At 48.4% G+C, this 23,668-nt stretch overlaps 11 protein-coding genes across 11 annotated transcripts; 6 read left to right on the plus strand and 5 right to left on the minus strand.

The window, feature by feature from the left end:
• Positions 1–75: 75 nt before the first annotated feature.
• On the minus strand, positions 76–1,778 carry COCSADRAFT_175711 (uncharacterized protein; the record flags this gene model as incomplete). Its single annotated transcript, XM_007706754.1, has 3 exons — positions 76–782; positions 846–1,581; positions 1,638–1,778. 3 exons carry the CDS (start codon positions 1,776–1,778, stop codon positions 76–78), a joined length of 1,584 nt encoding a protein of 527 aa, XP_007704944.1.
• A 734-nt stretch (positions 1,779–2,512) lies between these two features.
• COCSADRAFT_101512 (uncharacterized protein) lies at positions 2,513–3,871 on the plus strand (the record flags this gene model as incomplete). The annotated part of the gene is made up of 2 exons (XM_007706755.1): positions 2,513–2,811; positions 2,860–3,871. The coding sequence occupies 2 exons, from the start codon at positions 2,513–2,515 to the stop codon at positions 3,869–3,871; spliced, it is 1,311 nt and encodes a 436-aa protein (XP_007704945.1).
• Positions 3,872–3,889: 18 nt separating this feature from the next.
• COCSADRAFT_41036 (uncharacterized protein) lies at positions 3,890–4,961 on the minus strand. The gene is made up of 3 exons (XM_007706646.1): positions 4,902–4,961; positions 4,664–4,853; positions 3,890–4,601 (listed from the first exon to the last, which is right to left on the minus strand). Exons 1-3 carry the CDS (start codon positions 4,947–4,949, stop codon positions 4,144–4,146), a joined length of 696 nt encoding a protein of 231 aa, XP_007704836.1. The 5' UTR covers positions 4,950–4,961; the 3' UTR covers positions 3,890–4,143.
• A 185-nt stretch (positions 4,962–5,146) lies between these two features.
• COCSADRAFT_255554 (uncharacterized protein) lies at positions 5,147–6,802 on the plus strand. Its single transcript, XM_007706756.1, has 2 exons — positions 5,147–6,427; positions 6,485–6,802. The coding sequence occupies exons 1-2, from the start codon at positions 5,285–5,287 to the stop codon at positions 6,746–6,748; spliced, it is 1,407 nt and encodes a 468-aa protein (XP_007704946.1). The 5' UTR covers positions 5,147–5,284; the 3' UTR covers positions 6,749–6,802.
• COCSADRAFT_185077 (uncharacterized protein) lies at positions 6,728–8,766 on the minus strand. Its single transcript, XM_007706757.1, has 2 exons — positions 7,659–8,766; positions 6,728–7,602 (listed from the first exon to the last, which is right to left on the minus strand). The coding sequence occupies exons 1-2, from the start codon at positions 8,296–8,298 to the stop codon at positions 6,857–6,859; spliced, it is 1,386 nt and encodes a 461-aa protein (XP_007704947.1). The 5' UTR covers positions 8,299–8,766; the 3' UTR covers positions 6,728–6,856.
• Positions 8,767–9,620: 854 nt separating this feature from the next.
• COCSADRAFT_164744 (uncharacterized protein) lies at positions 9,621–10,028 on the plus strand (the record flags this gene model as incomplete). Its single annotated transcript, XM_007706758.1, has 3 exons — positions 9,621–9,773; positions 9,832–9,897; positions 9,954–10,028. 3 exons carry the CDS (start codon positions 9,621–9,623, stop codon positions 10,026–10,028), a joined length of 294 nt encoding a protein of 97 aa, XP_007704948.1.
• A 2,989-nt stretch (positions 10,029–13,017) lies between these two features.
• Positions 13,018–14,428, plus strand: COCSADRAFT_41039 (glycoside hydrolase family 43 protein). Its single transcript, XM_007706647.1, has 4 exons — positions 13,018–13,229; positions 13,280–13,351; positions 13,408–13,698; positions 13,777–14,428. The coding sequence occupies exons 1-4, from the start codon at positions 13,089–13,091 to the stop codon at positions 14,254–14,256; spliced, it is 984 nt and encodes a 327-aa protein (XP_007704837.1). The 5' UTR covers positions 13,018–13,088; the 3' UTR covers positions 14,257–14,428.
• A 323-nt stretch (positions 14,429–14,751) lies between these two features.
• On the minus strand, positions 14,752–15,481 carry COCSADRAFT_255613 (uncharacterized protein). Its single transcript, XM_007706759.1, has 2 exons — positions 15,417–15,481; positions 14,752–15,357 (listed from the first exon to the last, which is right to left on the minus strand). The coding sequence occupies exon 2, from the start codon at positions 15,347–15,349 to the stop codon at positions 15,047–15,049; it is 303 nt and encodes a 100-aa protein (XP_007704949.1). The 5' UTR covers positions 15,350–15,357; positions 15,417–15,481; the 3' UTR covers positions 14,752–15,046.
• A 2,288-nt stretch (positions 15,482–17,769) lies between these two features.
• COCSADRAFT_30641 (uncharacterized protein) lies at positions 17,770–18,483 on the plus strand (the record flags this gene model as incomplete). The annotated part of the gene is made up of 3 exons (XM_007706619.1): positions 17,770–17,868; positions 17,922–18,335; positions 18,415–18,483. The coding sequence occupies 3 exons, from the start codon at positions 17,770–17,772 to the stop codon at positions 18,481–18,483; spliced, it is 582 nt and encodes a 193-aa protein (XP_007704809.1).
• A 74-nt stretch (positions 18,484–18,557) lies between these two features.
• COCSADRAFT_41040 (uncharacterized protein) lies at positions 18,558–19,872 on the minus strand. The gene is made up of 3 exons (XM_007706648.1): positions 19,158–19,872; positions 19,033–19,104; positions 18,558–18,940 (listed from the first exon to the last, which is right to left on the minus strand). Exons 1-3 carry the CDS (start codon positions 19,818–19,820, stop codon positions 18,734–18,736), a joined length of 942 nt encoding a protein of 313 aa, XP_007704838.1. The 5' UTR covers positions 19,821–19,872; the 3' UTR covers positions 18,558–18,733.
• A 2,555-nt stretch (positions 19,873–22,427) lies between these two features.
• COCSADRAFT_255646 (uncharacterized protein) lies at positions 22,428–23,511 on the plus strand. Its single transcript, XM_007706760.1, has one exon. It carries the CDS (start codon positions 22,655–22,657, stop codon positions 23,318–23,320), a length of 666 nt encoding a protein of 221 aa, XP_007704950.1. The 5' UTR covers positions 22,428–22,654; the 3' UTR covers positions 23,321–23,511.
• The last annotated feature ends 157 nt before the right edge of the window (positions 23,512–23,668 follow it).

Here is a 23,668-nt window from a genome sequence, read left to right on the forward strand (position 1 = left end):
CCTTACTATATGATGAACAAGGATAGTTAACTATGCTTCAGATGTTTTTCCTCTTACTTCCACCCAACAGCCCATCTAATCCCTCGACACAGCCGTCTCAACAGCAACCTTCTCACTCTGCAAAACACTAATCTCCTTCTCCACCTCTCCACTACTCCTCACCTTCCCATCCTCCTCCTCCTCCCTCGCAATTCCTACGCACTTATACTTCGAAAACTGCCTTGCACTCAGCCTAGCCTCGAACATCTCGTCAATCTCCTCCAGCGTCCGATTCTTGACTTCGGGCAGGAAGAAAAACACCCACGTTGCCGCGATCGCGCACGACGGCGCCCAGATGAATCCGTACCTGGGGCCCCAATTCATGGCTGCGGGATTGATAAAGTACGGGGCTGTGAATGTAGTGAGCCATGCGCCGACGAACCCGGCACTGGCAGCTAGACCGAACGTGTGGGAGCGAAGGCGCTGGGTAGGCAGTTCACCGCCTGATAGCCATGCGTATGTCGATATCATGCCGTTGTAGCTGAACATATATATAGCGGTTAGTCCAACGGTGACTTTGCCCGTAGCCTTGGCGTTAGGTGCCTTGTGGTATACGACTGCGATGATGAGTTGCAGCATGCCGCATATGAGGAGGCCCGCCATGAGGAGTACTCTGCGATTGCCGTAGCGCACGACGATGAGTGAGTTTGCAATGAAGGCGATTATGCTGATGGCGGAGAGGACGTTTGACATTGCGAAGGGATCGGTGACCTTTGCCATTTGGAGGAAGTATGCTTTGTATGCTGAGTGATTGTTAGTATGGGGATTTCATACATGGCTGAGGCCTCTTGTTTATGGATGCTTACCGATAATGAACATTGAACCTGAGGCTGCTTGGAGGAGAACGGCAAAGACTGCGAGAAAGGTACGGCGTCGGTCGACGGGGTTGCTGAACATATCGACCCATCCTATGCCGGAGCTTGTCTCTTTTTCCTTTTCGATTGCTGCAAGAATGGCGGAGGCCTCTGCACGGGAATCGTGGCGCTTTGGACGGAGCCACTCGAGCGCCTTGACGCCTTCCTCAAAGTGTCCTTGTAGGATGAGCCATCTGGGACTCTCTGGGATGAACCATACAGTACAGAGGATGATAAGCGGAAAGATGTATATAAGCCCAAGGGGAATAAGGTAAGCGGATTTATCTGGGCGTTTGGCTGTACCCCAGTCGACAATAGTTCCAATCAGTGTTCCAAATGAAACAAAGAAGTTAAAGCCAGTAAGGAACACGCCGCGCAGTTCAGCTGTGCTACTCTCCTGCAGATACAGTTGCGAAAAAGTCATAAAGTAGCCATTTGCCAAGCCAATGATCAGACGTCCAGCGTAGAGCGCCCCAATGTTTTCAGTGGCCATCATCAAGACGTTGGCGATGCAACAAGTGACGCATGCTAGAGCGAGGCACACACGGCGACCGAAGCGAGTAGAAGGGACGCCAGCAGTAGCGGAGCTGATAAAAGCTCCAAGCGTCATGAGTGAGGAGATGAGCTGCTGCCTCTCTGTCTTGATGTTCCATCCTGTGGGTGTCTTGTTTGTACGATAACCAAATACCTAGACGAACGGTCAAGGACGAATTCTCTAGCAGACACTCTCTAGCAATCATGTACCTCTAGAAACCCAACCATTGCTTGCAACCCTCCAATCATGCCAAAGTCGAATCCGTACTGAAATGGGCTCAAGATAACAACGCCACAGGCGATGAACAGGCGTGTATGGTCGCGCCATGTGTATCCATGATTGTCAGACATGGTAACGGATGTAATGAAGTGATATGAGACCGAGCCAGCAGATTCATCAGTGCATAATTGAGGAAAGACATGGCTGCCTTATACGTTGAAGATCATTTGCCCAGACTGGGATGAATGCACAGCGATTTACCCATCTGCCGGCATTGTATTGCCAAGGCATGCTCCGCAGGACACCTGAGTTACACAACCCCACAAGACGAATACTCTCCGCTCGAGTACAGCCAATGGAGGGGAGCACTAGGCGATGCATATCATCTGGACGTAGAGAGGAGGGGATGTTAGAGGATGGCTGCTGTATGGATAGATTATGCGTAGTTGATTGGTTTCTGTATTGTGCGTTTGACTGAGAGCTATATTGACCTTTTTATCTCAGTTGCCGAGTGAGTTAGCTGTCCAACGTGGCCATGTACGCTTTACATGCCAACAAAACAGAGGTTTTCCCATTTCGATGCCCGAGTCTGGAAGTGTTCAACCGGATGAAGCAGCCAAGAAACGTGGCTGCTCGTGGCGACGAAACTCGGTATCAACATTCCGTTCGGCAGGGGAATCGAGTCAAGATAAGCTCGCAAAGTATGGGGTACGGCAATAGTGGCGTTGGGGGTTGTGGGTCGGCTGGTGATTGAGCGGGGAAATTAAAGCTTGATTACATGGCATGATGTTTGAGAATGAGGATTGAGGCACAAGAGGAAGGGAGGTTGGTCCCTCCCACCCCACCATAGGTACACTCTTAGACCATGCCGCGCATATCAACGTCACTCATCCGCAAGGCGCGTGCGATAGATTCTCTTCTTCCCGCTCTTCTCGCACCTTGCCGTGATCTGCAGGCTGCGCAAAACGAGTTGCGATGGCTGCGCGAACATGTCGAGGAAGTTGGCCAAACACGACGCGCCAGGCCAGACAAGTGGGCCAAGAGAGCTTTGCTGCGCCAATTGGTTCACGAAAGGTCACGAGGAAAGCCACTCCAGTATATACTGGGCACAGAACACTTTGGTGATTTGGAAATACGATGCAAGCCTGGCGTACTGATTCCAAGGTATGAGAAGTTCACAGTCTTAACAGCCTTGACTGATTTCTCCACCAGACCAGACACAGCGGCTTCAGTCACGCATCTTGTTAGTCTTCTTCGCAACTCGAAAAATCTTCCACCAGAATTGCGTCTTCTTGATCTCTGTACCGGTACCGGTTGCATTCCCCTTCTCTTCCAACATGAACTATCGCCTGCACGCAGCGACATTAACTTGCGCCTTCTCGGCGTCGACGTGTGTGACAAAGCGCTATCTCTGGCTAAACACAACCTCCAAAGGCTATCCAAGGACCGACGAGTCAAGACCAACAGGCAAACTCATTTTCTAAAAGCCGACGTACTGATTGACCCATTCGTGGATGAATACGGACAAGTCCTTCCGTTAAAGACAGCCCTCAACTATGCTTCGCAGCCAGTTTACTGGGACATAGTCATTTCCAACCCACCTTACATCTCACCCTCTGCATTTTGGAAGACTACAACGCGCTCAGTGCGTAATTTCGAGCCAAAGCTTGCACTGGTGCCACCATCCAAGTACAAACACACAGACACGCAGCAAGGCGATATGTTCTATCCGCGTCTGCTCGACATTGCACGAGATGTGGAGTCTAAAGTGGTGCTGCTAGAAGTTGCTGATGTTGAGCAAGCGCTACGTGTGGCTAGGGTTGCTAGAGATTTGGACATATTCGATGGCATTGAAATTTGGAGGGAAGATCCCAATGCTCCTGCCACCGAGATAAGCAAAGATGGTTTTGACGTTATTGGGCAAGGAAATGCCAGGACAGTCCTTTGCTGGCGAGGTCAAGGAACATGTTGGCTCGGCAAATCCACGACTACTTCTGCCACACCTACGGCAGAGGGTGCAAACCGCTTGTTCAGGGACACCCTAACTACATCGGTGAATTCTGCCGAAACTTGTTCGCCCAAGGTAGACACATATGACTTGAGGCCTCAGTTCGATTTGAAATTTTTCTCACAGCAGGATCCTCAGTCCACTAGCCATTTTCGTAGGCGGACCTGGAAGTATGATTGGATGCTTGACAGACATTTGGTCCAAACAAAGCCCTGATGCTCAAGGGCATCGTGCGTAAAGGGACTAGACACAGATTTGCTACTGCATAGCAACACAGAAACTAAAGGGTTAGTAAGAAGATATGTGCAAGATACGGCGACTAGAGATTGGTAAAGAGCTTTGAGAATGCGCAAGAGCCGAGCCTGCCCGAGGACCTGGAGGCTGGGGGAGATTGTCAAATTGGTGTTACACGAGTAAAATGATATCTAGACAACGGCAGCTTGGTGGATGAACATCTTGTCTCAAGGAGAATGATGAAGCATCAAGTATCACCTGGCCTTCTTTGTTTGAGTCTGGAACAGCTGTCGCTTTCTCCTGTCCTCCCACCGCGCCCAGCCGGAATCGACCAAGTCCTCCTGAATGACGAGGTCTCTGACACGGAGTACCCTCAAAAGCCACGTATCAAGCGCCCACTCAATCCAACCTGCTCTCCGCAGGTAGGTCGTGAATGCGAACCAGGCCAGAGCAAAAATGGCGCCGGCGGCACAGCCAACAATGACCTGCTTGGGGGTGTGGTAGCTCAAGTATATGCGACTGACGGCTACAGCAGCGGCGCCAAGCAAGGCGAGGAGTGAGAGAACGATGCGACCGCCCAAGGAGAAAGGAGTGTGGGTTTCGGTAGGATGCGGGACGTGACGGAAGATAAGGAAGAGGGCGAGGGTGACGGAGAAGAAGGAGACAAACTGGGCATGTGACGAGGGCATTCCATAGCCTTTGCTGTGCATTTCTGGTTGTTTAGCCGTTAGTACAGGGTGCTATTTGGGTTGGACTGGAGTCGTGTGGTCGTACGCTTTGGTCGCTCTTCCTTGATGTATCTCTTGAGCACCCAATTCAGGGCCTCGCATGTCATTTGGCCGGCAAACATGAGGAATATCTCAATCTCGCGGTTCGACCATATCAGCGTCGCATAGACGACGCACAGGGCCTGGGGGACGAGAGCCAGCCATGCGCACACCCACGAAACGCGGTCGGCCGGGTTCTACGAGCGTCAGCAGCGTGCGAGCAGTGGCTGTGTGGATGTACCAACATAGTACACATGGGTGAGGGAGAGCGAGGCAAGCGGAGGGCCGTCCATAATGCAGCGACAATGTGAGTAATGACGACAGACGCTGGGTGATGATGGCGCTTGCACATGCCCGGCGACGCCCTTCAAGACTTGGCACGGCGCGGGCAAGGTACGCCACGCCCCGCCCGTCGCGGCTCTCACTGACAATTGACTCTACTGCCTATGGATGCATCTAGTATCTAAGACTTGTCCGTTCTTCCCCCCCTTCACCATGGGCCTCTTCAAGGCCTCTTTTTCCTTTATGCGCTATCGATAGCTGCCGCCGCCGACGCCGCCACCCATTCGCCATATCAACCCACCGTTACCCCCGCGCTCGCGACACCAACCCGCCCAACGCCACCCATATGGCCGAAGCCACTCCGTACGATGAGCGCGCCGAAGAGCTCATCACCCTGCAGTCAATCTACCCAGAGCTAGTCATTCAAGAAAACAATCCCTACCAGGCCACTCTCCAACTGCTCATCGCCCCGACCAAGCCTATTCCCACGACCTTCGAGCCTTCGCAGCACGTCGAGCGACTTGCCTACCTTCCGCCCTTGGGCCTAGACATTTCCTTACCAGAGGGATACCCTGCACAGGTTCCACCTGTTGTAAAGCCCTCAACTTCGCCGTCATGGCTACCCGAGGACATCCAGGCTGCACTGTCCGCTGAGGCGCAATCACTATGGCATGATTATGGAGGAGATACCGTCTTATTTGCCTATATAAGTTCCTTGCAGGAGCAGGCTGAGACTGCTTTTGGTCTGCAAGGACTTACCCTTCCCTCGAGCATTCAAAAGCACATGGTAGACTATGCTCGGCGCATGAAGAAAGAGCTATTTGACAAGGAGACTTTCGACTGCCAAGTGTGCTTGGAACCCAAGAAGGGGTCTGCCTGTTATCGTATGGCTCGCTGTAGTCACGTCTTCTGCATCGCCTGTCTACAGGACTACTACAACAATTGTATCAACGAGGGCCATGTTCACAACGTCAAGTGCATGTCTACCGAGTGTGGTAGTAGCGCCAAAAAGAAGGATCGACTCTTGTCTCCAAAGGAACTGCTACAGATACCCATATCGCGTAGTCAAGTCGAACGCTACGCCAAGCTCAAGCGAAAGAAGAAGATTGAATCTGACCCGACCATTGTCTTCTGTCCTCGATCCTGGTGTCAGGGCGCCATGCGTACGGACAAATATCCCAAAATTACCGATGTCGGTCAAATGGACGACTCTGACTCGGAACCCGACGACACTCCAGAAGTCTCGATAAGCGCTAATACTGGGCCCGAAAAGCGGCGCGTAGGCGTGAGGGGCATGGAAAGGCTGCAAGTCTGTGAAGACTGCAATCTTGCCTTCTGTGTCGTCTGCCTTGCTTCTTGGCATGGAGACTTTGTGCGCTGTGAGCCCCGAGATGCCACTCAGCTCACCGAGGAGGACCAAGCATCACTCAACTTCATTGCAAGGAACACAACACCATGTCCATATTGCTCTGTGCCTTGCCAGAAATCTGTAAGTAGCTTCTACCGTCCTACGCCTACAAGCGCCCCCTGCTAACACATATCAAAGTATGGATGTAATCACATTACATGCGCTCAGTGCAAGACACACTTTTGCTACCTTTGTAGTGCCTGGCTTAATCCAGATCACCCGTATGCCCACTTCAACGATCCAAAGTTTAAAGATTGTTTCCAGCGCCTCATGGATGGGGCTGAGGGCGACATGGACAACGGCGAGGTTCGATTCGGTGGACGTCGGGGCGCAGAGCAGCTTGCGGACTTTTGGGAGCAAGAAGCCCTGCGCATACAGATGGATGAATTCAATGATACATGATATCATTCATGACTGCTGGGTGTATAACATGGCGCAATTCAATCATCAGTACCAGAGCAGTGAACCTTACAACCTTTCTCAATATTCACACTTTTATTGTTTTCATATTCATAAAGGCAAGGAAACTGCCCGCCGGCCTCGATCTTGAATATCTCTTGGTCGTGTGACGCTGAGAGAGTCCTTAGTCTTCTCAACGTCTCCTCGCCGACTTGAAAACTCGACCTTCTTGCTCGCCAGCTCATCCAACCTCTCGCAAACATCCGCATAAACCAACTCAACACGTTTCTCCATCTCATCGACCATTTCCGCCGTGCTCTCCTTAAACTCAGCCAGTTTATCGTCAAACACACGGTTCAGCTCCATGATGCTATCTTCCTTGACCACGACCACATCAAGCTTCTGTTCTTCAAGTAGCTCGTGAAATTCATCGTCAGCCGCGCTATGAAGTTGCGATGCATGGTCGAGCGTCTGGGCGTATATTTTTTCAAGTTGAGCTTCGAGGCGAGCGGTTGCTTGGGCATTTAGCAAGTTGCCGAGTGAGGATATTGGTTTTGGTTTTGGAGATGACCGAGAGAGTGATGATGGAGGTGACGATGAGCAAGGGGCGGCAAGCACACGTGGGAGCATATCTGGTAGTATTGCCTGGAGCATTTGCGGAAGCAACATTTCCAGTGTATTCTTGATTGCATCTTGGAAATCAGGCGCGCTGGTGATGGGAGAGGGCGAACGTAGTTTGGGACTTGGTGCGAACACCGATACCACCGACGCCTTTTCGGTCGGTGATGATACCAGACAAGACGTAGGCGAAAGCAGCGTGCGCTTCAAAGATGGTTCAGGTGATGGGCTGGTTGTGACTGTACTTCCATCTTAATGACAAGTTGAAAGGAGGTCTAGATAAGAACAGACTTACCTTGTCTTGGACGTTTCTTAGACGCTTCAATATACGGGGGAGGTGCTTCGGACGCGACATCATCTATTGGACCTAAGACGGACCAGTCTGCTAGCCTGAAATGTCTTGCCGAGGACGGATCCACAGGTATCCCAGTCAACTGTTCCGGATGTCTGATTAGGTGATCGAATCGAGCACAGTGGTCCTTATGTATCCAGTTCCAATCAAACAAGATATATATTTGAGTTGCACTGGCGAGCTTAACAAACTGAGCAAAGGCGGCACCGAACCCATCCTTAGGCATTGGGCCGAGGGATGGAGGGCACCAGACAGGGCAAGGTGTCTTGAGGGTCAAAGATAACATTCTCAAATGAGCGTTTCCCTGCCGAGCAATATCATGCAGCCGGTCCTGTGGAAGGCTGGTGGGCGGGGGCTGGACCAAAGTGTTGCCGGGCACCAGATTGTCAGCATTGTAAAGGAGGGTGAAGGTTTGCTTGTCGTCAAATCCTTGGATGGGCAGTGAGTATTGCAAAGAGATAGTGGCTTGCATGCGAGCCTCGAGATATTTGACGGCTAAGCAACATGGCCATTGTGATGCACCATCAGACGCGAGAGAAGCCAGTACTGGAATGCCGCTTTTGCGGACGAGTTTGTAGATCATTGTTTATTAACTGCTCTATACTCTAACAAGACTCACCTAAAAAAAAAGCGATACCCCTCTTGCCCTAAAATAGTGTAGAGAAGAGGAACCCACCCACCCGGGCTTTGATTGCACAGTTAGCAATGAGCAGCCCTGACTCTGTCGCGGAAGCTCCCCCAGCCACCTCGTGAACCGCTGACCACGCTGTGTTCACACTACTCGCGCCAGTCTGAATAATACCCCTATGAAAGCTGAAAGCCAGCACGTGAGCTAAGCTGACGAAACTGTGCAAACCGCGTCGTAGGCCTTGTGAGATTCGCAAGGATGGTGTATTGAGGCCTGGCTACGAGAAGGCAAAGACGACAATGTATCAACGGCTGACGGGGTGTGTGCGCTGGGGAGTTGCCGTCTGTAGGTGTCGAAGAAATGCGTATCGTGGAGGCCAGCTGTGTATGTGCGGGGGTTGCGTGTGATGGTGGCGAGCTGGTTGTGATGGAGAAGAGGTGGGGAGGGGGCTGTCAGGGCGTAATGTACGCGAGGGAAAGCGCGTGCAGAATGCGCTAACCTAATACGGACTAGTGACGTCCATACACCATACCTACGCTCCTCAGCATTTCACCTACCATCCTGGTAAGTCTAGCGACCTGTGCGAGTGAGCGTGAACATATGTATGTCGGCGTTGGGGATAGCGCTTTCCCGAAAAGGCTTAGGTGAGGTAATATTACAAACCCAAGAACCAGCCAAGCAGGAAGATACGACAAATAGGCTCACGCGCAGGCACTGGTTTGCCTGCTTTGTTGTTAGTCTGCAGGAATCTTACTCCTATCCAAGAGTTCTTTTCCCAACTAGGATATCCGTTGCCTAATATTTCATGTTCTGAGTCTTCACTATAGGGGTAAAATTCCGATTCTGATCCTGAAGTAACAATTGCTAAATTGACGACACAGCCCCTTGCCTCCACGGCCAAATAATTTCACCTGTGTGAACAGAACTACCTAATCATCAAGCTTAGGTCCTTTGGAAATGGGAAAGTTGCAGGCAAAAAAAGACAGCCTAACATATCCATAGGTGATGATGTTTTTCACCGAGAGATCAGCAAAGCCAAGGAACCCCAAGCATGATATAATAAACAACACCGTTGGCGAAAACACAGTAGCTGCCGTCATGCAAGCACAGGACATCTCGTTAAAAGGAAATTGTAGTGGTCGCTCCACTTCATAAGTCCAGTCATTTCCCCGTTACCTATCTCCAACAAAGCAAACAGACACTACCATATAACCACCTAATTACCCAGCTGCTTGTCACTCTTTTCACACCACTCAATACTTGCTCAATCTTCCACCATGCGGTTCGCACTTTTCACCGTTTTTCTGGCTACTGCCTTTGTCAACGCCAACCCCGTCCCCGAGAACCTCGAGGACATTGCCATCAACGCAGAAGATGCACTGGCGAAGGCTGCAGCAACTACACCTGAGCTTGTGAAGCGTAAAAGCTGGGTAAGAGCGTCATCAAACACATCGTTATTTTGTTACTTTCTAACAAGTTTTCTGATAGCTTTGCGACCCCGTGCTTCAGAGCTGTGGCACCGGAGACCCCAGCAAGGCTCATTACTGCCGACCCGTACGTTATTCCTCCATCGATATATCTCACATACATCATGCTGATCGTAGCTCTAGAACTCGTGCACTGGATGGAACGGATGCATTCCTTATACTACCTCAACTGGCCAGAGATACGCATGGTGCTCTTAAGTGTTGCGAATCCCGCTTTTCCCTTGCCAGAGCCGCGGCTATCCTGGATATTCGTAGTCAATCATTTGCGTAGTTTTAATACTATCACAATATCTAGACAACTCTTGAACAGTTCTTTGTTTCTATAAACCAGTCTTCTATTACGTAAAATCTTCCAAAAGTACGACTGGTAATGGCGACGTGTGCATTTGAGCATGTGTGAATAGCATGGAGATAGGGTTTAGTATTATCACCTGTCTGGGTACCCATCAATCTCAAATAAAACATGGTTTTAGTACGCTTCATAGACATCTTGTTGTCCTTCCTTCAAGTGTACATTCGTAACTACTATCACACGAGCATTTGGTCTACAATGGGGCGAGTAGTCTAATTCAGCTCTCATTGTCTTGATTTGATAGAAGATACTACTTGTTCATGTGTTCTAAAACGTGGAATATGTCCAAAATTAGTATAAGCAAGCGTGGAACAGTTGAGATATATGTAGGAGCGGTTAACACTACCGCTTGGGCTATAGCGATATCCATGAGATGAGCTTTGAGGATGCAACTCAGTTGTTTAATAGCTCACGTCTAAGCTGCAAAGACAGTTACAATGAGATAGAGATGTTACATGTGTTCTTTGATATACAGTGACGAGGAGCAATGAAAAAACAATTCTTTCAACACATTGGGAGCGTCATTGGTATCGGGATTTTACGACTCCCATTTCAGCTTCAAAAATCTACAGGCACTTCGTTCAAGCTGACAACACGAACGCTTCAAACCTCACATGATTCGGATGTCTACCCAGAAAATGGAACTATATCCGCAACAATAGGCAACAACAGACACCCTTTGCTTTACCAAACGATACTGCTCGCTTAATCAGTGTTTGTAACGTACAATCGATACTAATCGTTTGGTTGTATCAGCTTTCTTATCCCATAGACTTCATTATTTATTGGAGTGGGTTTGAGAGCGCGCAATTCACAGACCAATGGTCATGTTTTCTAATCTCTTTACTCAGTTGCCAAATTACATGATGAAGGGCATCACCCAATGATATTGACCAGCAACGTATATCAATACTCATTGGACCGCTCGAACCAAGTATGCAATAAATGAGTGACCGCTCCAGCCTCGTAAACAATGGGCAATATGATTACAAAGCCAGTAATAGTCTTGTCAGAGACTCGTGCATACGACCGATGGAGCGTAAGCAGTAGAGACCATGGTATTAATCAAAAACCCATCTGCCAGATTGCCGATGTCGGCAACTCAACGGGGTTATGACGACGTAATCCGATTTAAATCCGCCACGAATTCCGAAGGAAACTACGAAGCAAGACCATGAGGCTGACGATACGACTATCAGTAGCTGCACATGAAGTTTTCTTTGAAAGGCTTCTGCTGAATGAAGAAATTTACTCTGGATAACCCACAGAATCTCTGATGTCGTTGGTTTGATTGATGCTATGATGTTAGAGATCTCCGTTTTGAGCTAGCGCTGGGTGACGTGAGCAACATGGGAGCATCTCATATTATACCTAGCAGAGAGTAGAACTAGATTAGCTTGTATTCAAAGCAGGTAAAGTAGCAGCATTGGTCAGAGTCTCATGGTCAGAGCAGTCAAAATAGCCGGGCAAATATGTAATCAAAGTGCAATCTTCTCCACAACTCTTTCCGCGCTGACGACATGATTTTCAAATGACCTCCTAGGTATTAGCATTCCCAGAGTGCATAAGACTTGAGCTGCATAGCCTGTTGTCACATGTGTTCTTTCTCAGCGCTAAGCTGAACGTGGTAGCTTTGGCTTCCGCGGACCCGCAGCCTCCCGGTCTGAAACGCTTGGAAAAAGGAATCGTCATGCAATAATATACTGGACTACGCGTCTACTTAACCTTTGCTTTTCATCTGTTAATCTCTTAATCCTACTTATATCTACAACCCTAATCGCTAATGTCGTTACCAGAGATGAAATGAGATCAGGGCATCCAATTTTGCAGTCGAGCGCCAGGGCAATATGACATTCAGAAAGAGACTGACCAAGGCGGAGGAATGAGCAATTTTTTGATGTAAGCTCGTCATGGCGTATTCCATTGAACCGTAGTCTTCTACCTAGCGTCGCAGCGTAACGCCAGCATTGGTTGTGTGTTCTCTTAGAAAGATTCCCAATGCGGAAATACCATGACGAGTTCGTTGGGGGATTTACCCGTTCCCGCCCCCGCCACACATCTATTTCCTCGGCAGATGCTAGAGCTTCTCCCACTCCATCCCTAAACCTTTATCGCATTTTGCTTTCTACCATATGTGCGCAAGATTAGGCGTTTACCTACCCTGTAGAGAGATGCGGCTCTGAACAATAATTCGCGAATTGCAAATTGCATACTCTATTTACAACCCTGTTGTCCCTGGAAAGCTGACCGCTTAAGCACCTACTTATATGGTAGAACCAGTGCGGCGGATCCCTACATGATTCGGTGCCGATGCTAGCAAAATGCGGAGGGTATTTCATGCGTAAGTATAATATACAACAGCAGTTGATTTGCTACAAATCGAGTATGCGTATGTACATAGTACTCGCTTACCGACACGAGATTAACGAGATCTCGCTATCTCATTGGTACCACCTCAATCGCAATTCGCTTGCATCCTCACTTTCTGACTGCTGAAATGTTTCGAAACATACTCACGTCATCTCCCAACCTACTGTTGTATGAGACGGCTGCTGTGGCCCACCTTCCGGGGGGACTGATGCAATCGGGCCGTGGAGGTCGAATCTCGGTGCTTATTCAAGGGCATCGCTGCATAATTGCACAAGCTCTCCCCAATACCATTTGTTCCGCACAACTGAAGGTGACCCATTTTAAACTTCTCAGATTGCTTATTCCCTTAAGATTAGCCTAAAAATCGGGTGGGGCCCGCCCGATTTCAGACACTAAGATGACTTACTCAAGCTACGCTATGAGGGCCTTAAAAGGTTGGGTGTCCACGCCCTCTTGAAACCAAACAGGCTTTCATTGCGCAACAGTGAACCAAGCTTGCGAAACATTCTTTTCGTGACCGACTCCACGTTTTCAACATGTCTGTTCAAGCTTACGATCCCCCGCTTATCAGCACCTTCCACCAGGCCGACCCTGCAGCCCACATCTGGAAGCATGATCCCAACACGGTATACATCTATGGGTCCCACGACTGGAACTCGACCAGGCAGCCCCCGGTGGTCCGTATTCAAGGATTTCCATTATGTGAATGCAAGTTGACGAAAGATAGCAATACGACATGAAGGATTACTATGTGCTTACTCAGACCGATTACACCAAGCCTGCCAAAGTCGGACCAAAGGTATAACGATTCTTTAACTAGAGATTGGTGGAATTTGTAACTGACAAAAAAAATAGCTTTTGGACCTCGTGGACATTCCATGGGCGAAGCAGCAACTCTGGGCTCCTGATGCGGCCGAGAAGGACGGCTACTACTACCTGTTCTTCCCAGCCAAGGACAAGGACGATGTCTTCCGCATCGGAGTGGCCAAATCTGACAAGCCGGACGGAAAATTCAAGCCCGAACCCAACCCGATTGCCGGCACCTACAGCATTGACCCAACAATCTTGGCAGACAATGGCAACTACTACATGGTATGGGGCGGACTGTGGGGTGGCCAGCTTCAAGCATGGACCAACAACGTCTTGGTAAGCCTCCGCCTTTTCCGCTTAACTAACCCCAGCTGTTGGTAAGCATGGCCAAGCTAATACTAACGCAATTTTCAGAACACGTCCCAATTCGGTAACATTTCTCCTACTTCTGGACCAGCCATCGGACCCCGTTTCGCTAAGCTCTCGGCCAACCTCACCTCTCTCGCCACCACACCAAAGGAACTCGTCATCTACGACCAAGATGGCAAGATCATGCAGGCAAACAGCACACGCCGCTTCTTCGAGGGCCCATCCCTGAACAAGGTCGGCAACCTCTATGTCCTCCAGTACTCCACCGGCACCCAGCACACTATTGAAGTCGCTACCGCTACCAAGCCGGATGGTCCTTACTACTGGAAGAACACGCTTCTGCAGCCTGTAAAGGGATGGACTACCCACCAGTCGATTGTCAAGTTCAAGAAGGATTGGCTTCTTTACTATGCTGATGCCTCGCTTTCTGGTCGTGATGATCTCCGCAACACTAAGGTCAGGAAGGTCTTGTTTGAGAATGGTACCTTTAAGCTCGCTCAGCCTCAGCCTGTAGTTAGCCCTTAGGGCTAGACATTGTTGATGTTCAGACTTCTACATATTCCACTGCGGCTTAAGCTGCAATGTTCACGATCCGTTAATTACTGAAAGCGTTGTTTCTACACATAGAATTGCCAAGCAATTAGATTTGACGATATATCTGCCAAGATGTGAACCGAGTTCCTGGGATACTTAGTACCATTGTTTTACGTGACGTATGTTAAACCATATACTTGGTATGGGGTGGACTAAGCTGTCATAACAGTATCTTCGCCCAGCATCAAATAAATGTAGACAACGAACAATTATATTTGGCACGACAACACGAGGCTACAGCTCTTGGTCTAGCCGTCCAACTAGGACCTCGAGAAGAGACATAAAGAAAATCCCTAAATCCATAAGTAGTACTGTCTTCAGTGACCTAGGTTGGTGGATTGAGTAGAGTTACATAGAGTATAGGTAGGGGTAAGAGTATAACTACCAAAAGTAGGCTTACGTTATACCCTACTCATTCACCAACCAGAATGAACCGTTAAATACCAAGTTCATGGTGCAGTCCATGGATCACCCGCATTTCTAGGCACGATACAAATACGGCGAAAAACACACTACTTCACTCCCAAGCTCCGTATGTCGATCTAAAATGTCTCATGCCATAACTAGAAATGTCGTGCACAACGACTCCTTCCATAAGCGGAAGCGTCAAGCATAACCCCACTCTCATACTCAAAATCATCAATAGATCCCTACCAACATTTCTTATTTCTCCCTCTTTCCCCCTGAACCTCCAGCTCTCAAACTCTCAAACTCAAACACTCTATGTCTTCTTATCCCGGCAACTGCTATCCTTGCCCGTCGCGCCCGCGATCTGGCACCACTGCCTCCAAGAACAATTGCTAAACACAACTTCCTTTGACTTGTTGGCCTTGCACTCGCGTGCGCCATCGGACCCGCGACTCGCATCTGCCATTGAGGCTCTGTCGCCAAACCCGGCGCATACTTGTGCTGTGGCGGCGTTGTTGGGGACTCCGTTCGAGTCGTAGCAGTGGCAGGATTGATAGTTGGAGCAGGCGCTGATTGCGAGGGGAAAGAAGAGGATGGTGAAGGGTGAGAGTTTCATTTTCGAGGCTGGAAGGGGAAGGGGGTTAGTTGGAGGTACTGGGGGATGGAGGGGAGGCAGGTCGTACTTTGTGCAGTTCACACTATGTAGATGAGTGTGGTAGTAAAGAGTTTGAATTTTTTTTGATGCTGATGCTGCGATTTGTCTTTAGGGGTAGGAAATGGTTTGATACTTATAGTCCTCTTTGCAATCTTCTTTGATTCTCATCCGGATGATCCTCGTGAGCCAAAAGAGTAAGGTAACACTACCTTAGAGACAACTACGTGTGCTTGACACAGCTAGTACAGTGAATACTAAAACATAATCCACTTTGTCGGTTAAAATCAACTACTTCGCGCTGAACCTCAAACGAGCAGGTCATTTGCAACCAACATGCGCTAGCACGGACACAAGTAGACTGACATGTACAACCACTGTCATGCCAAGCAATAGAATAAGTACGACATCCAAGTCAGGGCCCGTGTACACAGCGCACTCACGTTTGAACCCCAACTCAAGTCCCAGAAACACGGATGGGACTAGTAACAACGAACCATTGCAATCATCTCGGTCCGATACAACAGCATCAAAGTGGACCAGGCCTCCGATTCATTTCCCCTAACTACAATCACGGATAAAAAGCCAAGGAAAAGCAAGTAAGCAAGCAGACAAGCAAAACCCGTGCACTCGGTAGACTTTCTCCCCAGACACACATGCCACTATTTACCGCACATCATTGGGGCCAAAGCTTCGTATCTCGACAGTCTAGTAACTAAGCTCCGATCAAGAAACGACCAAGGCGGCCAAAAGCTTGTTTTTCACTTACTCACAACACTATTATCCACACCATACTATCGCTGTCAAGAATCCTGCATCCCGTTTCACCCTGTTCCACAGAGTCAAGATGAACACAAAAGGGCTGTTGACAAGCAAACATCAAGTCATAATTATCTGCTATCTCACAGAGTGGGCATTGCTGTAGGGTAATTGCGAATAAAAGGGATAAGGATAAGTACTTGGTAGGGATGATTGCGTTTGCCCGCCCCAAAAGCCCGGCGCAACAACGGGCACGCACGGCAGAAAGAGAAAGGAAACCGGGGTAATATTTTGGCACGTTGTTCGTTGCTAATCATCGGTGGTTTCGGTCGGACTTGGCCCAGGGCTCGGTCCGAGTTTTACTTAGTACTAGTAGGTTGGTGCAATGTTGGACATGGCGCGATACTGCAGCGGGTACTCGTCTTATCGTTCGTGTCAAACTTTATTTCCAACGTCATTGCTATTGAGGAAGTTTTATCTGTTTGTTATGTAGTAAGCTCATTTGGCAACAACTGGTGGTTCGGGTTGGGACTCTGGGCAAAGATAGTATCTATGCATGGCAGTCCGTCCTACCAATCTTTGCTTGTGTGTACCACGTGGGCGCGAGACCTGCTTGTTTCGCATTATACGTACCCTCTAGTACATATCCAAGTTTAAACGCGCTAGTCACTTACCTACTTGAACATAGTGGGGATATTTTTTAACATTAAGCCAAGATAAGTAGTTATTACTACCTCTTTATGTAATGTCTTTTCTTCGCGGCTGGAGTCAGTCGATTAGTTAGCTTAGCACGTGGGATGTCTTGATAAAAACGGGTAAAGAGGATCCTAGTCGGTGGGGAAGTTGTGTTTCCCCAGGCCCACTTTCGAGTCACTGAGCTACGTGCATAACGCTAGTACTACTGGGTATCGGACCTAAAGAATGGGTTGATGTGCAGGTGGAACCACTGCCGTGTATATGCTAGTATTTCGGTCAGCACTTACGTAGACGGCGGATCTACTTATCCACATACTGTAATTTGACATGATCCGCATGAACATCGTAAGCTGCCTACTAAGTTGCTAAGTGTTCAGTGGCTTGCCATAATCTGCCATGCCAGGCTGTGTGAGTCTTTCAAGCAAAGAATTGCATAGACAGCTCAATAGGTTGTACATTGTCAGTTGATGTACATACGTATATAGCAGCATAATGCAGGGCACATTCCATGATCAACAAATATCAAGCATGCAGCCATTCCATTCGTGGAAAACATCATGTGAGAGATTCATATCCCTACACGGGGTATAGAGAACCCCTTCTATAGGCCAATTCAACAAGGTACCTGAACAGCTCCGAGTCAGAGCTCCCTGATTCATTGATAGCCTATCCCGAATAGGTTGATTCGTGCTAAACAACCACCGGTGAAATTGATATTGCAATCTGAAAGCAGATAGAATGATTTCGAAGTGCAGCTTGGTTTCTTCAGATATCTGTATATAAGGAGGACAAGACGACGTAAATATGAGAATCACCACTCACCACGAGATCCAGCCTTCAAAGCACACCTTCGAACTTCAACCCCTCCAAACGCACTCTTCAATCCTTTCTCAAGAATCACTCTTGTCCCACCACTCTCCTCTATCACCATGCGTTTCACCGTCCCATTGATCGTCATGGCCGCGGCCCTTACCAACGCCGCAGCCATCCCCGAGGCTAACACCTTGTCTCCTGTTGTCATTACCAGCGTAAGACCTCCATTCCCCTTCCAAGATCACCTCTTTCTAACCTCACACAATAGGACGGCATAACCTCCGAGGTCCTCGACCTCTCTGCCTCTGCGGACCTCGATAAGCGCCAAACCCCCTCTGCCAACGCGCAAGTCATTGGTGACCACTCCGGCAGCGCCGGCCAAGCCGTCGGCCGCATTCTCAACGCCATTCTCAACAAGCTCTTCCCGCTCAAGGACTGGAACCCCGCCCGCGAGACCTTCACCAGGCAGACCACCGCACTCATGTACCAGAACAACCCGGACCGTAACCGCTGGGTCGCCACCGTGTGCTACAACAAGGGCTGGGACGTCAAGGACCGTCGCGCCATCTCCGACGTCGTCAGCATGAAGCTCAGCCTCGGTGCTTTCCACACCGACTACGACTGCATGTATATCGGTCGCCACAACCAGTTTTACACTCAGTCTGACGGCGGATACATCAACGTTAGTTCCCTCTCATTTTCTCACAACAACATCATCATTAGAAGAGAAATAAAGAAACATACTAACTTTTGTGACACAGCTTGCCTTCCAGTACGACAGCAGGTTCTGCAGCTACGATGGACGCACTGCCGATCTTACTTGCAACTAGAGTGGTATGGACTAGGTCGATTGGTTTGGGATTCTCTTAAGCATCATGTAACTGAGTGAATGAGCATCTGAAAATGGTAGTAATAATTGCAATGCATGATTATGAGAAAATTAGTTCCTACTGTGCACAACTTGAGCCATTCGCGCACAGACACGGTACGTTAGAGAGAGCCGCCATAAAATGAAGCTAGCATTGAAAAACAATGGCAATACATACTATGTCTGCGTGAAAACACATATTAGCAAACTCTCTATTCGGTTTTTCCATCCCCCTCATCAAATCCAACTAACTCCATATATATCTCCGGCTCTTCAATGATATTTCCATCTTTGTCAATGCGATTTCCATCCTTGTCGATAAGATTTCCATCTTTGTCAATGCGATTTCCATGCTGATCAACGTATTGCACCGGGGCAGTTCGAAGGAAGCCATCCTTCGGGCCTTTTTGCTTCAATTTCTAAATTCTTCAAATCAGTCTTGACAAAACTTCTAGGATAAATTGTCCATGTGCGTTGCGGCAAGAATAACACCAAAAAAAATGCCACTTACATTGCTCCAAAACTTCGAGCTTGGTCTGAATTGTACGCCGCGGAAGGAGATGGCGTATCCACCCGGCTCCTGCTAGTTTTTTTTTAGTACGAACATTACTGTGTAATGGAACAAAATGTACCCACATCATATACTATGTGTTCGTCAATATCGAACTGGACCTCGCGCGAACCATTGAGCCCAATTTTGCCGATGTTTGTCGCTCCGACTTCGAATCCGGCATCGATTTTGTTGCCGGTCTTGTTCCACATGGCAATATCACACTTCTCTGTAACCCATGTAGCCGTGATAATCCAGACACCAAACTCCGCAATCTGTTGTTTGTGCTGAGCAGACAAGCTCTCCATGTTGTCCTTCATCCAGTCTCCAATTATTTTGTGGGCTTTTGTATCAAACGTTTTGTGCACTACATTTGGTGACACAACCACGCCTGCACCAGCCTTTGCAGTGCTTCCTACCGCGGTATTGGCTCCTACGTCCACAGGTGCTTGAGCAGCGAGTCCGGAAACCTCTGCTTTGACGCCAAAGCCATGGCCCTCGTTTTTCTCTACAACCTTTTTCTTCCATGTGCACACGGTCGGCTCCATCAGATTGAGCGGCTTGGTAGGACGGACGTACCCATTGAGGTCAGATTCATTGAGATCAGTGAGATCCGTAATCGATTCCCACTGTCCACCTTTGTTGAAGAAGCCGCAAGAGCCTGGATGGAAGATTTTGTCTTTGGGAGGTGTGTACAAGAAGGTGCCTTCAGTGCACTTGCTCATGAGGGTTGCGTATGCTAGATCCATCTCGCTGTCGTGGGTGCTTATGAATGTAAAAGACCAGAATGAGGATTCAAATAACGCGATTAAAATTGAGTAACTCCGCACTTAGTTAACACTACTTATATAGTGGTGCAAGTTGCTCACTGCGATAGAAAAGAAATTAATTGCTATTAGCTGGCGATCGCTGTCTTCAGATCGTCGTGCCATGTCTCTGGTAGCTAAGTTGATCCCAATAGTCATCGCCGAACAAAAGATACAGTTTGTGACTGTGTGGGTGGGAAAGGGCCACGTAAAGGTGTTACTAGTTAGATTCTGATAGCTAGTCCGACGTATTATGGGGCATCTCAAGGAAATCGCGGTTTCATTCGTATATGTTGTTCAGCTCCAGATACTGCCAATGCAGTATACTGTACCTTTTTGGGCATGTGGTGGCTTGGGTGGAGCTGAGCCAGGTGTCGTCACACGCAGATCGTTTTTACCTCAACTGACTAACTAATAGCTGCCTATGCTTACCAAGATCTTGCATTCATCACGGATATGTCTAGAGACACAACCTATCAATTTGTTAAGGAGCGGAGAATCCTAGAATTAAATATGCGAACGTGCGGTAGTCTAGCTTTCAATAAAGATTCCGCTTATGGCATTAAAGACTTTAATAGTTATCCTAGACTTCTGGCTGCTATCCTAGGTGTGGGGTTGGTAGTAGCTTTCGATGATGTTATTGTGTCGTCAAAAAGCTGTCATATTCAAGGGAGGCGTTACCAGGCGCTCTTCTAATAGCTTATTGGCACCTCTATAAGCCGACATACCTCACGCGTATGCCGATTATGTACTCTGCAAAGACCCACCGATCGTCCGGCCCGTCCAGCGCCGGTACCAGGAAGGGAATGGCCAAGAAGTTGGCTTGGTTGTCACCCAGTGGGGGTCCCACACCACGCTGCGCAAGTCGGGGATGGCATATACTCTTTAGTGCCCGCTCCCTACACCATGTTGTTTAGCGTATTGTAGTCTATTAATAAGCGGTAAGTGGTTAGAGAGATTCTTAACGAGCGAAATTGCTCGTCCATTCTTAATGCAGTCATTTTTTGGGTCTGGCATCCGAGTGGCAGTACTTCAAAATTCTAGACAAAGATTATGATTGGTCTAAAGTTAGTTGTCCTGAGAATAAGCTTGGTGGGATAGAGTTGGCCACCCCAACTACTCCACTAATTTAACTTTGAAGCTACCCACCCCCAAAATGCGTCTGTTATGGCCGATCGAGAGATTGCAATACAATCTGTTATCCGTGATTATCGTGCTGGTGTTTATTTTTCACAGAAATCCGCCGCTGCCGCGTACGGTGTTCCGCGATCGACGCTTCGGCACCGGCACGCTGGGCGGCTTCAGCCGCGATAGCTCACCAGCAGCAGCAGCGATTATCACCAGAACAAGAAACTAAGCTCGTTGGTTAGATTCTACACGAGTATTACTGCGCTTGCCCACCAAGTCATGCACTCTTCCGCGAAATGGTTACTCGGATATTCCACCAAAAGGATGATACTAACTCACTAGGCCGTCAATAGATACCCAACCTCCTACGCCGCAACTCACACATCCACTTGACTATTGGTCGAAATATTAAAGCTTATAGTGCTAAGACAGTCTTACAAGTAACAAGAGGAATTCTCTCTTGGACGAGGAACGGGGAGTTGGGGGCCATCCACCGACCACGACGTCAGAAGATAATGATCATCGCGGAGCGACGATCATGTGATTGACATCATACCAAGACCAGAGCATCAGTGATACCACCCAGGATATGTGACAACGGGACGTCACAGTAGGAAAGTAAAGCCACTTATGTCAGGCTCGGGTCCTGATGCAGGTAGATTGCGCAGCGATGTAGTTAGGTCGTGTAGACATAAAAGTACTGTCTTGTTGTACACACACCTTGCGCATAATTCCACAGGCGTTCGACAAAAAGCTGATTAGTTTATAGTGAAAAGTAGTATTAGTATAAAGTCTAAGCTAAGAGCCCTTTGATAACTAGCAACTTTGATGATAAGTAAGTCATCTTGCGGAGGAATAAGTAAAGGGAATATAAGGCGCGGCTGTCTGCAACGCGCGTGTATATCACTGGACCGATAGCGGCCTGCAAAATCGGGAATAAGAACTGCCTGAGGCATCGATCTGATTTTCAGGGTTGCAGTTCTCAGTCATGGGGTCTTAGAAGAGGGTTAGTTAACAGCACTAGCAAAAGGAATAATAGCATAGTCAGTAATGTGCTATCTAGCGCTGGAAGGTAACGCATTAGAAGAGCAAGAGCTAAAACAATAAATACACGCTAGACTAGTTGATTTATATTTATTATAGAAGCATGCCAGGCATCTGGAAGAAAAAGTGTCCCGTCTTACCGGACGTCCCGGCACATAAGGATTGACATTAGTTTACTAGTAATAATCTTGCTCTAGACTAGCTCTATGTATGATAAAATGAGACAACTGTTGGAGGTGGAAATTTCGTTACTGCAGGATTGAGGCACAGTTAGGAGGTACTTAGCGGTCGGTGCACAAAAAGACCCCTGGGAAAGCTTTGACCCCGGAGCCCCGCTCACCCGCACTCGGTACTTATATTGGTCTTGGTACAGAAGCAGGTCAGCCAAAATTGAGCCCGACCCTTTGAGGATTCTGTCAATGGAACTTTTGCTACACCGTATCTGATCCGGATTTTTCTATGGTGCGAGGCTAAGTGCAGAACGTTTAGCATTGAACATATACCTCAGCGTGACAGCCTTCACCTGCTTCTTACAGCATATCAGCCCCTTTACTGCCCACTCCCCCGACTGCTAGCGGTAGTGCTAGCATACTTGATCCTACACCATGACCACTTTTCATCCATTTCCACGGCTTCCTCTGGAGCTCCGAGAGCAAATCTGGAAAGACACCGTCGAACCGCGCACTGTCGATGTCCGACGTTTTCGAGACCGGGGTATAGCCAGTGTCGGAAGGTGGGGTCTAACCCTAACCCGTTCGTCTACGCCAGTGCCTGCCATACTGCAGTCCTGCCGGGAAGCCCGAAACCTTGGGCTTTACGAGCGAGTCTTCATGCCCACTGAGCCGACAGAAGGCGGGCCTCTCGACACCAAGGAGCGCTATGTCTGGCTGAATTTGGACATTGATATGGTGGATATTGGGGCTTCTGAGTTCCGCTGGTACAAATGGATCGCATCAGCAATTAAGCGTCTCAAGTTTAGTCGAGAGAACAGTGATGAAGTTTTCTACCGCACTGAATCAAGTGAACTTGAGCAGTTTGTTAATGTGGAAGAGATTCACATAGACTGCGCAGATGGTTTCTGGATGTGGGGTGATGCTACATATGATCATCCCTGGCCCTGTGCTAAAGAAAAGCTGCTATTCATTGATGCATTCGATGGTCGAGTTGCGCGTGGCTTGGAACTGGAAACCATATGTAGAGAGATACTGATGGCCATGCGAATAGAAGCTACTGGAAAAGCATTTAACACTGACGACGAGTTCTCAGACTGAATCAGGAGAGGGAAAAAGCAAGGTTTAGCAGCGCATTTTTTTGCGAATACGTATAACAGTAGTAGTTGGGCAATAATGCTGAGGGTAGAAAAACATCTATTTTCTATATATACACAGAGAATATATGCATGTCTAGGTGTACTTAGGGTATCAAACTCCCCAGAGCGCCTGTGCAGTTGTAGCCTTAGTGTTTGTCCGTGTGTGCAGGCGCTCGATGTATGACAATATCGCATTCTATTATTCAAAGAGGATGTGCGTGATTGATTGTTGTTGCTTGGTCTCGTTTCCTTCTTGCACATTATCCGCCTGTCTTAATTACTCTTTGAACCCCATTTCTGTCCTATCCCG

Source organism: Bipolaris sorokiniana (genome assembly GCF_000338995.1).
Source record: "Bipolaris sorokiniana ND90Pr unplaced genomic scaffold COCSAscaffold_17, whole genome shotgun sequence".
Taxonomy (NCBI): Eukaryota; Fungi; Ascomycota; class Dothideomycetes; order Pleosporales; family Pleosporaceae; genus Bipolaris; species Bipolaris sorokiniana.

What these genes read in the sequence shown, in the direction of transcription:
- COCSADRAFT_41036 (XM_007706646.1), bottom strand. Translation starts at nt 4,949, where the DNA reads ATGGACGGCCCTCCGCTTGCCTCGCTCTCCCTCACCCATGTGTACTAT. An exon ending in CCCTCACCCATGTGTACTAT is followed by an intron (nt 4,854 to 4,901) that starts GTTGGTACATCC and finishes TGACGCTCGTAG; the next exon opens with AACCCGGCCGACCGCGTTTC. An exon ending in CAAGGAAGAGCGACCAAAGC is followed by an intron (nt 4,602 to 4,663) that starts GTACGACCACAC and finishes CTAAACAACCAG; the next exon opens with AAATGCACAGCAAAGGCTAT.
- COCSADRAFT_255554 (XM_007706756.1), top strand. Translation starts at nt 5,285, where the DNA reads ATGGCCGAAGCCACTCCGTACGATGAGCGCGCCGAAGAGCTCATCACC. An exon ending in CTGTGCCTTGCCAGAAATCT is followed by an intron (nt 6,428 to 6,484) that starts GTAAGTAGCTTC and finishes CACATATCAAAG; the next exon opens with TATGGATGTAATCACATTAC.
- COCSADRAFT_185077 (XM_007706757.1), bottom strand. Translation starts at nt 8,298, where the DNA reads ATGATCTACAAACTCGTCCGCAAAAGCGGCATTCCAGTACTGGCTTCT. An exon ending in TAAGAAACGTCCAAGACAAG is followed by an intron (nt 7,603 to 7,658) that starts GTAAGTCTGTTC and finishes ATGGAAGTACAG; the next exon opens with TCACAACCAGCCCATCACCT.
- COCSADRAFT_41039 (XM_007706647.1), top strand. Translation starts at nt 13,089, where the DNA reads ATGTCTGTTCAAGCTTACGATCCCCCGCTTATCAGCACCTTCCACCAG. An exon ending in CGACCAGGCAGCCCCCGGTG is followed by an intron (nt 13,230 to 13,279) that starts GTCCGTATTCAA and finishes GACGAAAGATAG; the next exon opens with CAATACGACATGAAGGATTA. An exon ending in CATGGACCAACAACGTCTTG is followed by an intron (nt 13,699 to 13,776) that starts GTAAGCCTCCGC and finishes CGCAATTTTCAG; the next exon opens with AACACGTCCCAATTCGGTAA.
- COCSADRAFT_255613 (XM_007706759.1), bottom strand. Translation starts at nt 15,349, where the DNA reads ATGAAACTCTCACCCTTCACCATCCTCTTCTTTCCCCTCGCAATCAGC.
- COCSADRAFT_41040 (XM_007706648.1), bottom strand. Translation starts at nt 19,820, where the DNA reads ATGGATCTAGCATACGCAACCCTCATGAGCAAGTGCACTGAAGGCACC. An exon ending in ACGAACACATAGTATATGAT is followed by an intron (nt 19,105 to 19,157) that starts GTGGGTACATTT and finishes AAAAAAAACTAG; the next exon opens with CAGGAGCCGGGTGGATACGC. An exon ending in GCTCGAAGTTTTGGAGCAAT is followed by an intron (nt 18,941 to 19,032) that starts GTAAGTGGCATT and finishes TGAAGAATTTAG; the next exon opens with AAATTGAAGCAAAAAGGCCC.
- COCSADRAFT_255646 (XM_007706760.1), top strand. Translation starts at nt 22,655, where the DNA reads ATGACCACTTTTCATCCATTTCCACGGCTTCCTCTGGAGCTCCGAGAG.